Raw genomic sequence first — 21,408 nt, 5'->3', positions numbered from 1 at the left:
GGTATGTTTAGTAGTGAAGAAAGAAGACTGAGACAGATAACTGTCTTTAAAATTTAAGGCCTAGTACAGAGAATGTGGTGATCAACTGTTCTCTATGTCCGCTGAAGATAAATACAAGAAACAGTTCACTCAATCTGCAATAAAGTAGATGTAGGCTAGATATCAGGGAAAAAAATTCTACCACCATGACAGTTAAGCCCTGAAATAAGCTTCCAAATAAGGTTGAGAAATCTCTGTCATTGGAAGGTTTCCTGTCAGGGATTATCTACATATAATTGAGCCTACCTCAGCACACCTTTCAAGTTACCTTCCAGGCACAACAGAGGGGAGACTAAACAGGACCTAAGGTTCTGGGATGTCTTCTAACCCTTTGTAACAACTACTTCTTCCTCTTCTTTCCTTTCTCATAGGCTACGTCTAGACTAGCCCAAAACTTCGAAATGGCCATGCAAATGGCCATTTTAAAGTTTACTAATGAAGCGCTGAAATACATATTCAGCGCCTCATTAGCATGCCAGCAGCTGCAGCACTTCAAAATTGCCACGGCTTGCCACTGCACAGCTCATCCAGATGGGGCTCCTTTTTGAAAGGACCCCAGCAGCTTTGAAAACCTGTCACCACTGCTGAAAACTTACCTTGTATTGCACCTAGCTATTCTGTACCTGACGTAATCAATTTGAGAAAATTAAAATGCTGCATTCGCTTGACAACAATAGTGGACTGTATAAAAAAGATTTTGAAGTTGCCAGGGTCCTTTCAAAAAGGAGCCCCGTCTCGATGAGCCACGGAAATTTCGAAGTGCCGCGGCTGCTGGCATGCTAATGAGGCACTGCATATGCATTTCAGCGCTTCATTAGGAAACTTCAAAATGGCCAGTTGCATGGCCATTTCAAAGTTTTGGGCTAGTGTAGACATGGCCACGAAGAGCTCCATCTTCCTTCTGTTACATTATGACTGTGTTGGATTTGGTTTCCTTGATGCAATACTCAATCCTCAGTTCATGTTGATTATTATCCGTTAAGCGGGGAACCACAAAACTATTTTTTTCTTCTCTTCTTCTTCCTTCTCTTCTGTTTTTTCTTGAAAGCCTGGAAAGCACAGCCTACAAATTCTGTCAGAATTAGTCTGTAATATCAGAAAAACTTAGCAGGGGATTTGGTACTTGATGTAAGTTACTGTAAGTAAGTCTGGGAAAGCTTTTTATTGTGTGTGTGGGGGGGGGTATAAATGTATCTTAAAGTTCAGATGGAAGAAAGACACCTGATGCAATATTGAGGTTTTGCAGGTAGAAGGGACTTTGGATAGCCTTTTCTGAAATATCCCTGGATGGAAGGAAGTCTGAAAAGAAAAATCCGCATTGGGCATCTAAAAATGATCCTAATTATGAAAGTTCTGACCACTCTGCAGTTCCCAATTAACTGAATGGAATGTGCAGGATAGTGAGCACATTTGCAAATCAAAATATGGATTTAGGCTCTACTTTTAGGGCACTCACTTTTTAAAGTTGTGGTCTATTGTACTAAAACATAGTATTTGTAAGAAATTCAGTTATATTTTATGTTAATACATTAATTGTAAAATAATTTATCACAATATAAAGAGAAATTGTATTAAGGCATAAGCACAAGCAGGTAGAATTAAGTTTGAGATTTAGGCCTGAAAACTACATTTTTTAACTTTTCTTCTTTTGATTTCTGAACATTAGGTTTCATTAACACCAGTGTTGTTATCAAACTAAGAAATACAGATTTGTATGTCAGGCTTTTCATTTTTTTTATTTATCCTTGTTCGATCCAATTGTTTTCAACACATCAGTAAAAATAATTATCGAATGAGTAAGTCGGGTTAAACTGTGCAGGAGGCTTTCTACAAAGAGGAGGAGGGAAGCAGAAACAAACATTTTATATTTTTACTTAAAACCGGGGCAACTGGCGAAGTGGAAGAAAAACACCTGAAACATGGGGGGGAGCATGAGACCAGCCCTCCTGCCAGAGGACTCCTCTCTACCCCAATACCCAAGGCCCCATATCTCCCTGCCCCTTCTCCATCTCTTCTGTGCTCTTGCTACTGTTCTTCCCCCAACCCCCCTCCCCTGGAGTGGTATATCCTGAGGGACTAGCAGGACTGCGGGTGTGGCACCAACAGCAGTGTGGGGAAGAACAAAGCTCATGCAGCCCCTGTGTTTCCCCCTGCTGCCAGTGCAGCATCAAAACTGACATTCCCTCCTCTGAGCAATGCAGTCAGTAGCCAGGGAAGTGGGCTAGGGCCATGCTACTCTGCTTTCCCCTGTCACAGTCCCCTGCTCCTGACACAAGCCCCTTCCTCACCCCAGACTGCTGGAGGCTCTGTCTCCACTGGCTGCTACTCCCTTGCCCCTCCCATCCACAGTACTGGGAGGCACATGCCCCCCACCTGTCACCTCTGCTTAAAACTTACCTTGTATTGCACCTAGCTACTCTGTACCTCATGTAATCAATTTGAGAAAATTAAAATGCGGCATTCGCTTGATAACAATGGTGGACTGTATTAAAAAAAATTATGTTAAAATGCTTAACCAATTAAATGCACTTAATGGATTAACCATTTTAACACAGAGTCTGCCACCCAGTCCTGCCGCATCTGCGGAGTCCTGCTGTAGTTGTGAGGGATTCACCCATCCAGCCTGCTGGCCCCTTCATGGCCAGGACTTCTGTGGTCTAGTGCAACTAGCTGCTGCCTGGGTTCACCAGCAAGGGCCTACGAGCAAGCCTCATGCTTACTGGTATGCTTACTAGTTAACCATTTAACATCCCTGTAATATAATCCCAAATTAACTACTTACTTGCACTCTTTAATACTGGACAGAAAACAGTAATGGTTCCATACAACCACCACGTGCAATTTCTAGCATTTTTGTACAAGATTTAAAAACGTGTGAAGCATGCAAATAACTTCATACAAGTAATTTATTGCCACTGCTGTTGTGTGTAAAAGGAAATTAATATACCAGTTGTGTAAATACTATAGGTTCCACATTTCCAGAAGTGACTTACAATTGCAATTCTTACAAAAATTATGTTATATATCCTGTGGCACCTTATAGACTAACAGAGAAGTTTAGAGCACGAGCTTTCATGAGTTAACTCACTTCTTCAGATGCTGGACTGAAGAAGTGAGTTAACTCACGAAAGCTCATGCTCTAAACTTCTCTGTTAGTCTATAAGGTGCCACAGAACCCTTCGTTGCTGCTACAGATCCAGACTAACACGGCTACCCCTCTGATACGTTATATATCCTGTGTACCAGGGAAGAAGTGAAATCAGATGTAAATCCCCCTTTAAAAGCCAGGAGTACTTCAGAACTTTCTGTATAGTTAAGATAAGCAAACCTAACAAAACCACAGTAACATTTACACTATGTCAAACAACTTGGCAAAATTATACATGGTGAGTTTTAGACAATCTACCCCATCATCAGCATCAAAAAAAATCTGACTTTGAACTGTACTTGTGGTAAGAGAACCATTTAATAGGCATCCCCAAAAGAATTTTGTAGCTAAAACTGCAAGACCACCAAGGATAGACTAAAAAGGAGTGGGTAACAAGCAACAGCTTTCACTGTCTCTTCTATTTCCTTCTTTTATGATGACAAAACATTTTCAACAATCTTCTTACGAACATGCAACAGAATACTCATGCAGTCAAGAAAGATAATTTAATGCAATAATTGCCTTATTTTCAAGCTCAACTAAACTGTATCATTTCCTGAGTTGCATTTTCTAGAGGTACACTATAATTAATAGAAATGGTCCATAATAAATATGGAATTATAAGTACTGATCTATTTAACACACGCATGCATGCACACAAACATTTTTGCAAGGTCATACTTTGTAACATTTTCTGAGCAGAGGACTCTTTCACGGCAAAAGCTGGTCTCCTTTTCAGGAGATTTTTTTTTTCCATATGTGAAAAAGATTTCACTTTGACACTTCCCAGTTGGAAGAACGGAAAAAGGTTTTCTGCTCAAACAACTGAAAAAAACCCCACACCCACCCACCAATAATGTTCTTTTAAAACCTTGTCACACCTTAATGGAGGCACGTGATTTACCTATTTGAAGAAAATTAAATTAGGGAATACTATTTCTGAATGAAATCTCCAACTACAGCAGAGGAAGGCTGGAAAAGAGTTTTTGTGGTCCTTTTCTCCAGCAAAAATCTGAAGGAACCGGACGGAACACCATCAGTAGAAAGGATGATAGGTTCTTCATTGTTGTTGAACAGTTAATTACCAAGGACCCCAGCCCTGAGTCTGAATACTCTGATCTGCATATAACTGTATGCCAAGCTACCAGCAGCATCTTAAATCTGCTACTATGATTAAAGGCAGAATAGATGAGGTTATACACCTCCATTCAGGACTGCTCTCTGTCCTGGCGGCCCTGCATGAATTCCCAGCTCTGTGAGAGTTCTCAGGTGGAGAACAGGAAGGACATATACATTTTATTTCTACCTTCATTCTCATAAGCAGATCAAAGGACAATCCAGTGTGGGAACTTCCCAGCCTGTTAAAAGCTTCATCAAAAAAAGCAACATCTAGAGTTCAGAGGTGGGGAAATATTTCAGGACACAAGATAGTCCTTGAAGCACTAAGTCTCTGGTCTACTAAAGAAAGAGTATGACTCCTTGCTGAGTGTCTGAATCTATGTAACAGCTGGAAAACCATATATGATCACTGCTGTGAAAAGAAGCTTCTGTTGTTAGTAACAAAGAGACTGCAAAAATCAGAAGTCATAATCCTTCATTTGTGAAAGGCAGGGCATTTGTCTTCAGGATCTTGGCTGCAGAGGCAGAACAGACTGTGGCTAGCTGGTGCTCACAGCAGATGCTAACTGCTGTGGTATCTGATGCTTCAATAAAAATAAATTAGTGGTTAAACAGTTCTCCATGCCAACAACTGTTATGGGTTTTCATGTAAACTAATTTAGTAATAGCATCAATTCTGGTAAATTCACTCACGCCACTAGGGCTGCCAATTTTGGTTGGACATATTCCTGGAGGTTTCATCACAAGAGGATCTTTAATTAAAGAGTAATCTTTATTCTTGGTTGCTTCGGGACAACTCTGGAAGGCTGAAAAATTTAGGGTACATCTACACAGCATCTTATTCTGAAAAAAGCTATTCCAGAATAGCTATTTAGAAATAATGCTGTGACATACAAAAATCCATTTTGAAACAACACTTAGCTATTTTGAAATGTACTGTCTGCACACATAGTGCTCATTTTGAAATAGATGCTATTTCAAAATAGTTATTTCCAAATAAGCGCTATTCCTCATAGAATGAGGATTACCAATTTTGAAATAACTGCTATTTCAAAATTATTTTGAAATATTGGTTGTGTCATGCAGATGCAAGGATAGTTATTTTGAAATAACACCTGTTATTTCGAAATAACTATGCTATGTAGACATGCCCTTACTTTCCATTCACAATTCAAAACTATTTCCACATTTTGTGGAAGGCACAAAGATCAATATGCATTTCTCTGTTGACAGAGGATGATTCTGACTCACCTACTCCAGCAGTATATAAACACTGAGATGAAAAAGGCTGATGGAGAATTTCTCCAGGGCCAGACCAGCATGGATGAAAGTAATACTATATTGCCCCCAACTCCTCTATAGGCCCCAATGCAATAGATTCTGAATGCTACACGATTCTGGGTTGCTGCACAGCCCATAAGTATCTGGGATCTGTTCTAACTTAATCCAGGAACTCTGCTATTTCTGCAGTGTAGATGTGGGTAGAAAACTACTTTTGACCCAATCCTCCCCCATCTCTGCTGTGTCTCAAAACAGGCACAAAATCTGCCCCAACTCCATTCCCTCCCCCCCAAAAAAAAGGTGACATTTTGGCCCTAAAGCAGTTATTTTCTAAAATCCTCACTTTATTCCACCAAAAGTTATTGCTAACCAGTGGGTGGGAACTTCTGACATTTCAGTGCACCAGCTTCTGATCTAACGTGAGCAGAGTAGCGTGGCTTTGGGAGTAGCAATACACCAAGAAACAATAGTATATCTTTGGACGTTCACTTCCAGTCTCAGTTTTCAAATTGTTTTGCTATTACCATTTTCCTACCCCCAATTATAAACAACAAAACATACTGTTTGACCTGGCAAAAAGCAAATAATACATTTTGGGGGAATGTTAAAAAGAAAAAAAACTTAAATTTATTTTGATTGGAGGGTGCTGCTGCTTCACAACCAGTTTAGAGCTCTATTAGAAAGCTTCACCTAACAAATGATTTGGGATTGCCCATGACAGCAGTTCATTTGTTTTTAATTTGTTTTGAGTATTAACAATCATTTGCTGAAAACTTAAGATAACAAAATAGAGCTCATATGTACCAATTTATACCCATCCACCATTTGAGGAAGAGAAATCCAACTTCAGCATTCAACAGAAAGGCAATTATACACAATGAACAAAATAGGTGGTTCAAGATGTGCTGCCAAGAAATGACATATTCCAGTGAATTCAAACCACCCTTTTCAAATTCTGGCGTTCTTTGGTATGTAAATAAATCTTAAAAGAGAATGAAAAGCAAAGTTTGCCACCTACTGCCCAATAACATAATAGTAAGTCTTAGTATTGTCTTCTAAGTTTCTTATGTTTTTGAAGCCTATTTGTCCTTAGTACACATACATAGAATTGCCTCTCAAAAAAATTTAATAAAACTATATTGCAAGTCACAGTACAGATCACGCAAAAGCAACATTTCTCATATAACAAAATATATTTTAGTTAGATGAGCTGTATATAATAAATATCTAACAAGATTATAACACTGTTTATTATAGCATCCAGACTAGCGAGGAATTCCTTTTAACATGCCAGCAGTGTCATATGCACTATAAATCTGTCCTCAAGCTGGATGGCATGGAATAATAAATCAGTTTTCTGTTTAATGCATACTTTAGACTCCAAACATTATTGCAATTTACATTTAATCTATGTTAAAAAAATGTGTGTGTTTGTTTTTTTAAACCTTTTCTTAAGCTCAACTTTACACTGGAATCTTCACTACTGGTCTGTTTTCAGAGGCTCATAATTTTTTGAAAATTTTTCCCTTGGAGATGAAGAAGTTTTCATATTTGATCAAAACTAAGGCACCTTCTTTTTTGGTTTTGTGTTTTTGAAAATCTGAAGAAAATCTCATAAAACATTAGTGTGCTACTGAAAAAGTAAAAAAAAGTCTTACAAGTATTTTCAGATTTTTAATTCACAAATAACTTAAAAATATTTGGGATACTGAATAACTCTACATTTCACATATGAATCATTGTGAGGAAAACACTCCCTGCTATGTTTAGGGGAATCGTTTAAAAAACTGAGATAGTTGTACATAATTGAAACATAACTTCTAAGCAGATTAAGTGAGCTTCAGTTCAGATTTTAGTCATCCAATAGAACCTGGGGGCAGATCATCAACTGGTTTAAAGTGTTTTAGTTCCATTGTGCTGTAGCATGAACAGCAGCCACACCCCGATAAGCTGCTCTGACAGGCACGCTAAACCTACTGGGGGTAGTCGACATGTCTGGAACCTTTGGCGAGATAGGGACCTGCCTAACCCAGCATGCAAAGTCAGCTCCAGTGGACTGGACAGATGAGATCACCAGCGAGATCTAATGACCAGGAAAGCGGTTCTACAATGCTTTGTGGAGAGGGAAGGAAGTTTGACAAGGCAATGAAGACAGCACAGTCATCCACTGCAGTCTAGGAAGTCTCCAGCCACGACAACTTCTCGTACCACTGGAACCAGGCTTCTGAGACTGAGAGAGCGGAACTGCACCTACGCAAAAGCTTTTCCACTTTAAACACTCTCCTGCACAGGTACTCTGCACATTCTCATCTCTCAAATCTGTCTACTTTATCCTTCCACATCTTCTGTTTATTTAACAGTCCTGAGGTGATGGGGGAGGGGCAAAGCGACAGGTGGAGGTGAACACTGGGAGTCATAGTTCCAAACCTGCACATAGGCAGCCTGTGGACTCTGGTCACTCGACTCTGACCCTCGGACAACATAAGAGTTCGGAAACATCCCAGGCAACTGAGCAGGCCTTTTAGGAGCAGCATTGCTCACCCTCAAACGTGGGAGGGGACTAAAAAAGGTGCCCCAAAAATTGTTTGTCCCAACCAAACTGGCCAGCATGCCACAGCTGGCAGTTTTACCCTCACAGCTGTCAAAAAGCAGTGACAAGAAAGATGACATTTGGAGCATGGAACGTTCACACCCTCTTGGACAGGGAGAACACTATGAGCCTCGAGCAAAGAACAGCCCTCATAGCAAGAGAGCTGGCATACTGTAACATTGACATAGCTGACCTGAGCAAGACCAGACTTGCAAAGGAAGCATCCATCTGCAAATCAAAAGGAGGTTACACCTTCTGGAAAGGCAGGCCAGAAAACGAAGACAGAATCCACAAAGTGGGACTTGACATCAAGACATCACTTCTGTGCCAGCTTCCTGACCTACCAACTTGCATCAGTGAGCACCTGATGAAGCTCCACTTCCCCCTCAACCCCTCTCACCACATCACAGTCATCAGTGCATCCACCCTTCCTCTGACCAACAGCAATGAAACAAAAGAGAATTTCTATGAGAACCTTGACTATCTTGCGAAAGCAACTCTTCCTAGTGACAAGCTTCTCTTGTTGGGTGACTTCAACACCAAAGTCGGCAAGGACTAGAGGAACTGGAGAGGGGAGCTGGAGCATCACGGTGTTGGTAACATGAATGCCAATGGCCTGCTTCTGCTGATCTTGTGTGCAGAAAATGACCTGACAATTGCCAACACTCTCTTCAGTCAGGCCAGTAAATACAAGACCACATGAATGCACCCGAGATCAAAACAGTGGCACCTGATTAACTATGTCATCAGTTGCAGGTGGGACATTTGTGATGTTAAGATCACCAGGGCCACGCAGCAGCTGAGTGCTGGACTGATCACAGACTTGTCATATCTGTCCTTATGCTGAACATCACACCACTGCACCGCAAGAAGTGGTTGTCAGACCCTCCTTCAACATTGGGAGGCTGCGACATATTGGTTATCATGAGCAATCTGTAGCCCGCCTTGACAACTTGCTGATGTCCCATGGACCTCTGACTGGAGACCCAACACAAAAGTGGGACCAGTTTAAAATCCTGGTGATGGAGTCAGCCAAGTCAACACTAGGACTAAAAAAGAGAGTTCACCGAGACTGGTTTGACTAAAATGATGAGACCATCATGCAAATCTTAGAGGAAAAACAGAATGCATTTCTGGTATGGCAGAACAACCAGTCCTCAATTTCCTAACATGACCATTTCAAGCATCTTCAGAGTCAGGCGCGGACTGCACTTCTCAAAATGCAAGAAGAATGCTGGAAGAGAAAAGCTGATGAAGTCCAACACTACACTGACAGCGAGAACTCCAAGATGTTCTTCAGTGCTATCAAAGCTGCATATGGCCCTAGAGCAGATCCCTCAGAAACCCACAATAGACAGTCATGACCTGCCCCCTCAATGCTAGGATCTGCAAGGCCAACCAGGCACCAGGACTGAGAGCACAAGAGTTGAATCAGCACAATATCCAACAGTCTACTAAACTGAAAGCATACAAAGATGTAGTCCTGACTAGTCTCCTGTAAGGATGTGAAACCTGGACCTTGTACAGAAAACATGTGAAACTGCTGGAGTGCTTCCACACACACAGCCTGAGGTCAATACTGAACATTTGGTGGCAGGAAAGAGTCATGAACCTGGAAGTCCTTGACACAGCAGGAACCACAAGCACTGAAGCCATGATTCTGAAAGCCCAGCTTCGCTGGACAGGGCACGTCATATGAATGGAGAAGTCAAGATTCGCTAAATAACTCCTCTATGGTGAACACTCGCAGAGCAAAAGGAATCAAGGTAGCCCTTGCGAGAGGTATAAAGACTGCATTAAGGCCAACACTGCTCATGCTGGATTAAAGCCAAAGCAGCTAGAGCAGCATGCAGAACACCGAACAGGCTGGCATGCTCTCGTATGACATATGTATGACAACTTCGAAGAGCAGCAACGCATATGCCTAATTGATGCTTGTGAGAGGACAAAAGCAACAGCAGCAGCCACAGAGGACAATTCCCTTGCCCCAACTGTGAAAGCCCATGCCATTCAAGGCTTGGACTCCTCAGCCAGATGTGAGGCTGCAACCAATGAGCCTGTGCAAGCTCAAGATGTCATTATCAGACATGACGGACCACCAAGACGTTCCATTATGGAGTTAGATGATAATCTGACTCCTGGCTTCTCCAACACTCCCTCCCTTTATGAAATTATAGGGTACAGTAAAACGTGGAGTTATGCAGGGATTGCGTTCTTGCAACCCCCAGGTAACTTGAATTTTCGCACAAGTCTGCAGGGAGCTGGGAATCAGGGAGCAGTCTGGTTCCCATCTCCTCACTGCTTTTGGAACCCAGAAAACTATTTGGAAACCATCAAGGGCTGGTCTCTTTCCCAGCTCCTGCGAGCCCAGGGGAGCCGGGAACCAGGCTGTCGCTTGGTTCCCAATTCCCCTCCACTTGTGGGACTGGGAAACTGACCAGAACACCAAGTATGGTCAGTTTCCTGGCTGCTTCTCCCGTGACAGGGCTGTCATCCTGACAGCTATCAGCTGCAGGCAGCTGGGAGAACTAAAAGCCTTCCCCCGCCTTCCTCAAGCCCCACAGCTGTCAGCCTGATAGCCATGCTGCTGGGGGAAAACAGGGGGAAGGGGCCACAGAGCAGTTTCAAGTTGTGCTTAACTTGTGTTAAAGTGAGTTACACACAACTTGAAGCCACCTATTTCAAGGGTTTACTGTACTTCTGAGGCTGCTGCTGGGACACCCCTGAGGAGGGAGATCATACAGGACTCACTGAAACTCACAACAAAGTCCTCCAAAACAATATATCCCTGCATCAAGGAGCCATTACACAATACTTAATGCTACCTTTTCCACCCACACAGCCTTGTCACTCATCATATTCTACACTACATTTTTTTTACTTTCTACAGAGAGACATAGTGATGCAGGACATCTGTTTCAGAACATGTACTGATAAACATTGATGTCCAGCTTTCAGATGAATAGAAGGTGAACTGAAATGCCTCCTTATTTTTATAATTATTTGTTAATATAGCACATTTTAATAAGACAGCCACTTTGAATTCTTGGAAAGAATTTCTAACAAATGACAACAATGGTACTGTGTCAGATCAAATTTTATCAGGTTCTGGTAAAACAGTTACACAGGAAGTATAAAAATTGTTCCTCAAAGGAAAAAATGAAAAATAACGAGATGCTAAAAATGAAATGGAAAATAAGGTTGTTACTGCTGGACAATATATCCTCTAGTGATCCTAAATTATTATTAAAAATTAGTGAATCTTAAGGTAATGTGAATAGTAACAGAGAGATAGCCATGCTAGTCTATATACTATCAAAACAAAAAAGCAGACCAGTAGCACTTTAAAGACTAACAAAATAATTTATTAGGTGACGAGCTTTCATGGGACAGACCCACTTCTTCAGATCATAGTCATACCAGAACAGTCCCATGAAAGCTCATCACCTAATAAATTATTTTGTTGGTCTTTAAAGTACTATTGGACTGCTTTTTTGTTTTTTTAAGGTAATGTGATATTTGTTATGATCATAAATGGCAAATCCCTAGAAGATAACTGTTTTTGTGCCAAAATTAAGTGACCAAATGTTATGAATGAAGAAAGGGAGTCTAATCATCTGTTTCTTATCTAAAATATTAAATACTGAGTCAAATAAGCCTCATATACACAGGTTCTCCGCATGTGTTTTTACTATACTTGCTCCTAATGGGCTGGAAGTGGAAAACACCTTCTAAAGTGAAACTAGTTCAAAAAAAGAAAAAAAAAAATCAGCTGATTACTGTGCCTAATTTCTTTGTTAAGTATGCATGTCAAAATGTTATGCATGAATCTTGTATTTAGCCCAGAAATGGTCATATTAGCACATGGTCTTATGCCCACCAAAATGGATTCCCCATTGGAAAGATTTCCCTTAGTGATACTCATCAGGTCAGCTGTGAAGCCCCTTGGAACGGCACCATTATGGCGGTATATTTATGACACTGCCAACTCACTACCAGCTCAGTTCCTTCTTACCAAATTATTTAGACAGAGGAGAGGTAATCAGGATTTGGGAAGGACATGAGCAACAAATCTGGGAGAACAAGTTACAAGAGGTAGGTGACCATTTTTTCTTCACGTGCTTGCTCACACCCATTCCAATAGGTGACTTCCACACGCTTCCAAATGGTGGACACTGTGCTCTTTCTTTCTGGTACCAGTTAACTAGGAAGATCATCTAAAAAGGGGAGGGAAAAAAAACGGATTCTCTGCATTCACTAGCTGTGGGAGCAGAGAACATACAATTGGAGATGGATCTCTACCAGTGGATGAGAAAAGGTGAGCTGAAACATGAATACCCAGAATTACTAAATAGGTATAATATGAACTCTGGGTTATAGAAGCATGCCTGGGTATGAGATAAAAATCCCCAGCAGGATCCAATAAGAGCTGAATTTTTGTTTCTCTGACATGACTTGTTTTCAGTTATGGCAATTTACATCTTCTGTTAACATTTTTCTGAGAGGAGACCTCATATCCTCCAGCCAGACATAAAATTGACTTCTCTTGAACCATGTGTCTGTTTTGTCTTGAATCCAAGGTTGCTTGCTTCAACCTTCAGTCAGCACAGAACAATGATCAGAAAAAAAATTGTCCAGGAAAAGAGAAATGAATTTCCTTCTTCTGTACAGCCAATATTATTGCTACCCTGATGCTGAGGAAGGCTCTTGGGAGCCGATGTAATGGTTATAATCAAAGTTGGGAAAATAAAAAAAGCTGCCATCCATCTGCAAAACATAAGAATTGTCTAAGGATGGCAAAATGGGAACACTTTGAAGACAAGCCTCCATGAGGAACTTATTTAGATGTTTCAGATGCCAGCAAGCGGAGCAGAGACCTGATGCTCTGTAGAGAGAAACAGGATGAGAAACAGGTTGCTGTGCTCTGACATGAAGTAGAGGATAGATGATTTCATTCATGTTGTGACCTTTCCATGGTTTGCTGAGACTGCAGATGGGACAAAGCTGTTCCTGTAATTCCTGTACAGCTCCACAGGCTCTCTCCTCTTTGCAATGTCCAGTGACTTCATTTTGTCAAAGCTACATGCAAACTGTTTTGCTCTCAAAATGAGAGAGCCTGGTATTAACTGGGGGAACTAAACTATATTTTCACACATTTTATTTATATATGCACAAGTATTTAGAGTTTGTGCATCTGCCTGTTTTTAGAGGGACCATACCTGCAATTTTGTCCACTAATTTTAGTGTTGCTTGTGAAAGCAAATGGAGATACTTAGGGTGTTACATGACTGTTTTATTTTTGTTGGTCTGATGCCCCTTGAGAGTTTTCATGCCGAAAGGAGGGGGCTGAGACAATGTCCTCCTGAAGTTAGCTGCATGTGAAGGGGCTGTATAGATCCATCCACTTCTTCAGTTAAAAAAACTCCCCTAGTTAGAAAGGCAGAGTTCTGGACCACCAGTAGCCAGACAATAGGCATATTTACCTTCAGTAGTGATACCAGATTAAGCTTTGGTTAGTGCAAACTAAGGGACTTTCTGCCTTTATAAAATAGAAGCTGTACTAGAAAGAAATAAGTAGTGTCTATCATAGGGTTACTGGTGCCTAAGAGGGGGCAGCATCCAGTACACCTGTGATTGTCTGTCACACAAATGGCTTTAAAGGAATGCACCTGGGCCTTATAAAAAGAGACAGCAGGAAGAGAGAAATCACTGGCCGACATCTTTCATCCAATGAAAGTGAAAAAGGAAAGCTGTTGCTGCTGCTAAGGCTCATTAAGGAAAGAGCTGTAGAAGCTGCTAAAGAAATGACCTGAAAGTTCAGTAAATACAGCTCCAAGAAAGTGGCCTGTGCAACTCCCTAACCCAGGGGTCAGAGCCATTAAAGAGCCACTTGTGGGTAAGAGCGCTGCCGCCGCTGACTCCACTTGCAGCTCTGGAGGCTTCTGCCACTTAAAGTCCGCTGTTAAAACTGAATTTAGGTTGTTTTTTTTTTTTTTTTCGTTTAAGTAGTGGCAGCCTCCAGAGCCACAAGTGGAATCAGTGGAGGCAGGAAGCCCCAGAAGAGAAAGCCTGTTGCACTCAATTCCAGGTTTGCCAGCTGCTCGGGTAGTGCGCTGTGCAGCTGGAGGACAGCTGCTGCTGGTGCTTCCCCAAGGAGAGCCACTCTACTCCCTGAGCCTTCACTCTGTGCAGTGGCTCACCAGCCAGAAAAAACGGATCTGCCCTCGAGGTGAGCTCTTTCCTGAGGAGGACACATGTCAGAGGTTCTGCTGGTTGATGTCTGTTAAACTGGAGTCTGTCCTTCATCCCTTCTGAGGCTGTGAGAAGCTTTCGTCTCTATACTTGGATATTTGATTGACTTTGGCTCTAGAATGCTGGTACTGTATAAGACTTAGGAAAAGGAAGCTGGCCGCAGGAGAGAGCGGAGAGGGGTGGCTGAGCCTGCCCTGCCACAGCTGTGCTGAGAACAGGGTGACAGGAGGGGAAAACAGCAAGTCGGGGGGTGGGGAGACAACAATGGAGGAGAAGTGCATGCAGCTTATGCCTCAGGCAGGTAAATCTTGGGGATGCGGGGGCTGTTGGGGCTGACAGGGGTTAAACCTGGGGATGCAGGGTGGGTTTGTGGAATAGAGAGGTAATTCTTGGGGATAGCAGGGTGGATTTGGGGGCTGAGGAAGGTAAAGCCTGGAGATGGGGGTAACTGAACTTTCTGACTGGTACAAATCATTGTGTGTGCATTGTTCTTAAAACAGAGGTGACAAAAAGAATGGTTTGACACTATTAAGGACTGTCTCATACTCACATGCATTGAGGCTCGAAGTATTGATTTTGTAAATGAATTTGAAAAAATGCCTCTTCTCTCTATTTTGGTTGCAGACCCGTGCCCTAACCTCATGGGAAGAGACTGAGCAGGTCCTGAAAAGGGCTGATAACTGTGCCTAGCAGAGAGGCTTTGAGTATAGGGAGAAGGGGCTGTGCCCAATGGCAGTCTTCGGTGAGTAGATACAGACTTTATTTAAAGAAGCCTGGAGGAATCAGACAAAATTCAGGGATGGACAGCTACACCATGCAGAAGATAGTTCAGTTTGCATTTGTTTTATGTTAATAAACTAGTCCCCAAAAAGGAAGGTCTGTTATTGGGCATAAACCTCTGGATTATTCCTGAGAATTCATGATAAGGAAATTGGGGCAGAGAGCACCACAGGCCAAGCATACCCCTTTTACAGTGGGACAAACAAGAGAACCCTTACTGCCTGCCAGTTCTTCCACATCTAGGATGCTGTCTTCTCACTCAGACAATTGCTGGAGGAAAAGAGAGGAGACAGTTACAATGCCTGGCAGCCTGAACATAAGTTGGAAACAATAACTTGGACATTAGTGCCTGGTCACCCAGCAGCTAGAGCAATCTTTTTGGTGTGGCAGGAAATCCTTATCCCTCTGTTACACCCTCCCAAGGACCATCAGACACAAAGGGCAGAAGTCACTTGCTTCTGGCTTTTCTCTGCTCAGTTCTCTCCCTGAACCCTACAGGGGACAAGCTCTGTACTTGCCACAGAGGGGAAGCAGAACAGAGGAAACTGTCTCCCCCAGAAGTAAATGCAGCCTGGAGACAAACCTTGGAATTGCAGAGCTACACTACTGAACCAAATTGTTAATCAAAACATCAGAAACAAAGTTTGGTATTTCCCTCAGAAAAGTGCTTCAGCAGGGAGGCCTGGCTGAGCCACCAGCCACTGTGGAGGCAGAAAAAACTACAGAGAACTTCAGGAGACAGACATTCCGATTGCCAGTGATGGATTCTGCTCCCAAGCTCCAAACAGATTGAAGTACCCATTTTGACAGACCCGTGGAACTTAGCTGGAAGAGGAAATAAACTTTTCTAGCTCTTAAGTTTTATTATAAATGAAAATCACAAAAAGAACCAGAGCACAATGTAAAAGTCAAATTTTACTCCTCTCAATGAGTTGAGCTGTTCTACCATGCCAAATTCTGCTCTCAATTAAACAGTCATGAGACATTGGACTTGATTTTCCTCTCACACAGGTGCAAATTAAAAGTAAACTCCACTGTAATCAACATCAGTGTAAAAATCAAAGAGAAGAGAATCAGACTCATTGACTTTAATGGTATTTCTTCAGTACATCGAGGCTATGTCTACACAAGAAGCATCTGTCTGCAGAACTTACTGTCGGAAGAGATTTTCCGACAAAACTTCTGTTGACAAACTGCATCTATGCATAAAAGCAAATCAATCTTTTGAATCACTCTGTCAACAAAAGGGCCACCCACAGTGTCTATATGTCAACAGTTCTTTTTCCACAAAAGGCATTTTGCATGTAGATGTTCCGCAAGTGTTTTTCGACAAAACCCCAGTTTTGGCTAAAAAACGCTCTAGTGCAGATGTAACCTGAGTGGCTCGTGTTATAAAAGCCACAGTGCTTATATTTAGTGGCTACCTCTACATGAGAAAGTTTTGTAGACAAATCTGGGGTTTTGTCGACAAAACATGCAGAGCATCTACACACAAAATGCATTTTGTAAAAAGAAACTGTTGACTAAAAAGCCATGTAGACACTCTGAGCGGCCCTTTTTTGACAGAGTGATTCAAAAGAACAATCTGCTTTTATGTGTAGATGCAACATGTCAACAGAAGTTTCTGTCAATAAAAACATCATGTAGACACTCTGGGGAACCCTTCTGTCGACAAAGTGAATCAAAAGATCGATCCACTTTTATGTATAACGTGATCTGTCAACAGAAGTCTTGTTGGAACATCTCTTCCAATAGTAACTTCTGTAGACAGATGCGTCTAGTATAGACGTAGCCAATGAGTTCTTTTTTAAAAGATGCTTCTACACAACTCTTTGAAAAGATCTCCAAGTTAAAAAATAGTCTCTCCACTGCATGAAGACAGTTAAAAGGAAAAATACAGTAAACCCTCAATTCAACAGACTTTGGCAATAATGGACCGCCAGCACCCCCCACCCCAAAAGTAAATGCCATCCACTCACCAGAGCCTCCACTGCCGCTGGAGTTACTGGGGCCACCACCAGAGTGGCTGGAGCCACCAGGGCCAGAGGAGCCACTGGAGCTGGCTGGGGCCGCCAGGGCCAGTGGAGCCTCCACCATGGCTGGATCCTCCAGAGCAGCTGGATGCACTGCGAAACTGCCAGGGATGGTGGAGCCTCCACTGTGGCTGGAGCCACCAGGGACAGAGAAGGATCTGCTGCAGCTAGAGCCACTGTCACAGCTGAAGCCACCGGGACCAGAGGAGCCTCCACTGTAGCTCAAGCTGCCAGGGACAGAGGATCCTCTGCCACAGTTGTAGCCACCACCACAGCTGAAGCCACTGGGGCCAGAGGAACCTCTGCTGTGGCTGGAGCCACCAGGGATGCCATGGCTGGAGCTGCCAGGGATGGAGGAGCCTCCACCACAGCTGGAGCCGCTGCTGGGGCCAGAGGAGCCACAGCACTGAACGTGTTGAGAGCTATGGGAGGTGGAGAGAGCCAGGCCAGTGTGCAGCTCCTCTCCCAGTGACTGGGACAGGGAGGTGAAGGTGAAAGGGGAAGAATGGGAGGAAGTAGGGGAAGTAAGGGAAGAGAAGAGCAGAGGCAGAGAACAGGAGTGAATGATGGGCTGGGAAGGTCAGTACATCATCATATAGTAAACCATTTGTATTTAACAGACTTTCAGCATTAATGGACACCCTTCCCCCCATTTAATCTGTTAAATAAAGGGCTTACTGTATTTTGTTTTAAATTATGCATCTCCCTAAATGTAACATATTCATAAACAAAGAAGAAAGAAGGAAAAACACAAAACACTTACTGTGGTTGCAGTTGGCGAGGTAATCCAACAGGGGGATTCTGCTTGAGAGTGAACGTCATCTGAGCTAATGGGCTGACTTTCTGTGGAACCTGTACCTTCTGAGAGAAGGTCTGCTGAGCAGCCTGCTGAGGAATTGGCCATGGTGGAGCCACAGGACTCTGACCTCCAGTGGAAGAAGTATCTTGCTTGACAGTATCCTCACAGGAGCTACCTTTCGTCCCTGGCTTACACACACAAAGCTGAGGTCGCAGACACATTCCTCCATTTTGGCATGGTGGTGAACAGTTAGCTAAGAAAAGACATTTTAAAAAGTACCAGTGAAGCAAAGCATGATGGAAACAACAAACTCTCACCTAAGTACAATAGCAACATGTGCTGAGTTTCCCCAAAGACAGAACTGAAGCTCATGGTTGAAAACAAAAATGAGGAAAAATTCAGCAGTGATATAACTGTACATGTGGTAGAGATGTGTAACTTACACTTAGTTGACATTCAATACTTTGCTTACGTGAGGATGGGCAGAAGGCTTATAAAAAGAAGATAAATTGTGTGAGGCTGCTTTATTATAGACCCTCCTATTAGTAGCTTCCTACTTGATTCCTCCAGCTTTACACCTTTCAGTGTATAAACTGGATGCATTCTTCATATCCACTAAAAATCAAACTGATGCAAGTTACACAACTTTTTTACATATGTAACCAAATTCTCTTCACAAGTATTCAATGCACCAAAAAATGCTGCAGGTACTATTAGGAAGTGTTCCACTCTTTTCACAGATGAGTAAAATGAGCAGCAGAAAAGTTAAATAACTCACCTATTACCTTCCACTAAAGCTGAGATGAAAATTATGTATATAAATATATATAACTATAATAATAAATAGTGTAAAAACATACATAAAAGTGTTCCTAGAACTAGCTAGCAACACCTTCAAGAGAATAGCTTTCCTTGATGCAGAAGTGCAGCATTAATTAATCCTTAACAGCACTCAAAGCTTATGTCACAAATTCCAGCAAAACTTCCATCAGAGCTAAGTACGATAGTACCCCAGTGAACTAACATTGTACAAGTTACAGGGCAGTTGAGAAAGAATTAGAGGACAGACTATGTCAGTCTCTAAAACCCAGCCTCTGAGCATTATCACAAGGTGAATTTATATGTTTAGGATAACAGGGACTCCACACCCTCATCTGCATGCTCAATCTACTAGCCTATATTATTTTCTTAAAATTGTAACTGCATGCATCATTATCATCTTGGAAAACACATAACCAAAAACCCTGCAAATCTTTGCCCCAGCTATTCCACAGAAACAACAGACCCTTGAATATCTGCAAATCTTGAGATACACAAACCCTCTGAGATGTGGGCTTCCTGATGCTCAGCCCAACCTCTAAAAACAAAGCTGATGTCTATCACTCAACTCCCTTCGATCCCAAACTGCATTCATGTATGTATAAAGACTGGTCATCCAGCTAACTAAAACCATGTCAGATTATATATGTTGCTGGGTGAGAGTGTGCCAGACTAGAAATATTGAACCTGTAGTTAGCAGTGCCAGAGAGTTTTTAGCCAATTCCTGCTTAACCATAACCATGATTGACGGGAGAAAAAAAATTATTACTTTATCAGAATTAGCACAATTTTAATTAAACTACGCATCATAAACCATGTACAAGTCTAGTGGTTTGTGAAGCTAATCTCTTTATTTAGCCCACTTAAATCAGAATATTTCAGCCCCATTTAATGAACATCAACTGGTAAATAGCAATTTCTTTTTTTGTAGTATTAGAAAGGTTTCTTTCTCTGTAATACTGACAATTATTGGTCAGTTCCAGCTCTTCTCTGGTTTCTACACATGTTCTTTTCTTTGTTTAATATTCTATTTGAACTGTTGTTTTGCAACTAAGGATGGTGCTCCTATTTTCCCCAGTGTTGCTGTCTATTTAGCAAAGAGCTGTTCCATTTGCATATATCATTAAACTCATATGAACATATTACAGCTCATGCCCCACTTCAACAAGTATCACACAAATCCATTCAAAAATAATTCAAAGTTTATTGCACTATACAATTAATAACCTTAATATAATCTAAATATATATCTAAAGGAAATTTCTTGCAGCTCCCATTACTGCAGAATGTAATCACAGTCAAACTATTAGCCACAATTTCATTAGAGATAGTTACTCTTTAAATATAGACTAAAGATAATTGATAGATAATAACTTTACCTCCACTATACTAGAATTGCAACAGCATAGATCATAATAAACCAAATAAATTCAATTATCCAAATGTATAATGTAAAATAAAAACCTGGTCCAATACCCATTTAAGTCAAAGGAAAGGCTACTTGGGACTTTCAAGTAAGTTGGAGCTGTCTCTAAAATATTTAAAACAAACATGGGGTGGAATTAAAACTGCTTAAGTGCTGGTCACTACGAATTTTTCAGTTAATGGTGCATGTGCATGCCCTGAGTGTTAATTTGGAATCAGAATATTTTATGCAACCTCAACTTGTGTTTTCCATGTCATTCAGATGCTATGGTGATAGACACTTTTTAAGCTGATAAAGTTATGCAGACATAGAAACAGATATCACTTCTGACTAGGAGTCAGGAATAAAATGAATAAAACTAGTCACAGCTTATGAACCCTGAAAATTTGTATTCTAGTCAAACCTAAAATATATTAAAATCATGTACCACAGGGGCAGTCTACACTAGGGAAATAAGTCAATTTCAAATACGCAATTCTAGCTATGGCAATTGCATCGCTACAATCAACATATTGGAAATCAACTTGCCTGACTGTCCTAGGAAAGGTCAACAGGAGCTTTTCCCCCATCAACTTCCCTTATTCCTCACGATAGCAAGGAGTACGGGGGTCAACTGCTGACCCCAGAGAGATCCATTTTGCGCATCTTTACCAGACACACAAAACTGAACTCCGGAAGAGCAACCGTGAGCAGGTCGATCTTTCCAGAACTACAGACATGCCCTTACTCTCTAGGCTCTAATAAGTTTAAAAACACACACACAAATTTAAGACAATCACCTGCTCAAAACAGCCCCAACCCACATAACAAAACATTTAAGCAGAATATTTGAAAATATAAACAAGAACTCCCACCACTCAAAAATAAAATGAAGTGGTAATTATGACTGCATAGTTATAATTGTGCCAAAAATACTAAAAGAATTAAGATCCTCAGCCCAAATTCTGCTCCAGTTACACAAACATAAATCCTGAGTAACTCCACTGAAGTTCATGGAGTTATTCTAGACTTATACCAATACAACTAAGTAGAATTTGAAATCTCTTGGGTGAATACAGTTAAGATAATTTAGAATCATACAATAATTTCTTAAATTCTTTATACCAGGGGTCAGTAACCCCC

The 21,408-nt window shown here is 41.5% G+C and overlaps 1 protein-coding gene across 7 annotated transcripts in view; it reads right to left on the bottom strand.

Annotated features, from left to right (window-relative positions):
• LTBP1 (latent transforming growth factor beta binding protein 1) overlaps positions 1 to 21,408 on the bottom strand; it is a 336,231-nt gene that overhangs the window by 293,661 nt on the left and 21,162 nt on the right. For 5 of the 7 annotated variants that reach the window (XM_074989698.1, XM_074989699.1, XM_074989700.1 and 2 more), the window contains exon 3: positions 18,006 to 18,294. The exons of the other annotated variants lie outside the window; for them this stretch is intronic. In XM_074989698.1, coding sequence (XP_074845799.1) covers positions 18,006 to 18,294 — 289 coding nt within the window. The remainder of the gene's footprint in view (positions 1 to 18,005; positions 18,295 to 21,408) is intronic. 7 annotated transcript variants of the gene reach the window in all.

The sequence above is a fragment of the Carettochelys insculpta genome, chromosome 3 (assembly GCF_033958435.1).
Source record: "Carettochelys insculpta isolate YL-2023 chromosome 3, ASM3395843v1, whole genome shotgun sequence".
Taxonomy (NCBI): domain Eukaryota; kingdom Metazoa; phylum Chordata; order Testudines; family Carettochelyidae; genus Carettochelys; species Carettochelys insculpta.
Note: the sequence above shows the minus strand (reverse complement) of the source record. Positions and strands in the feature narration are given on the sequence as shown.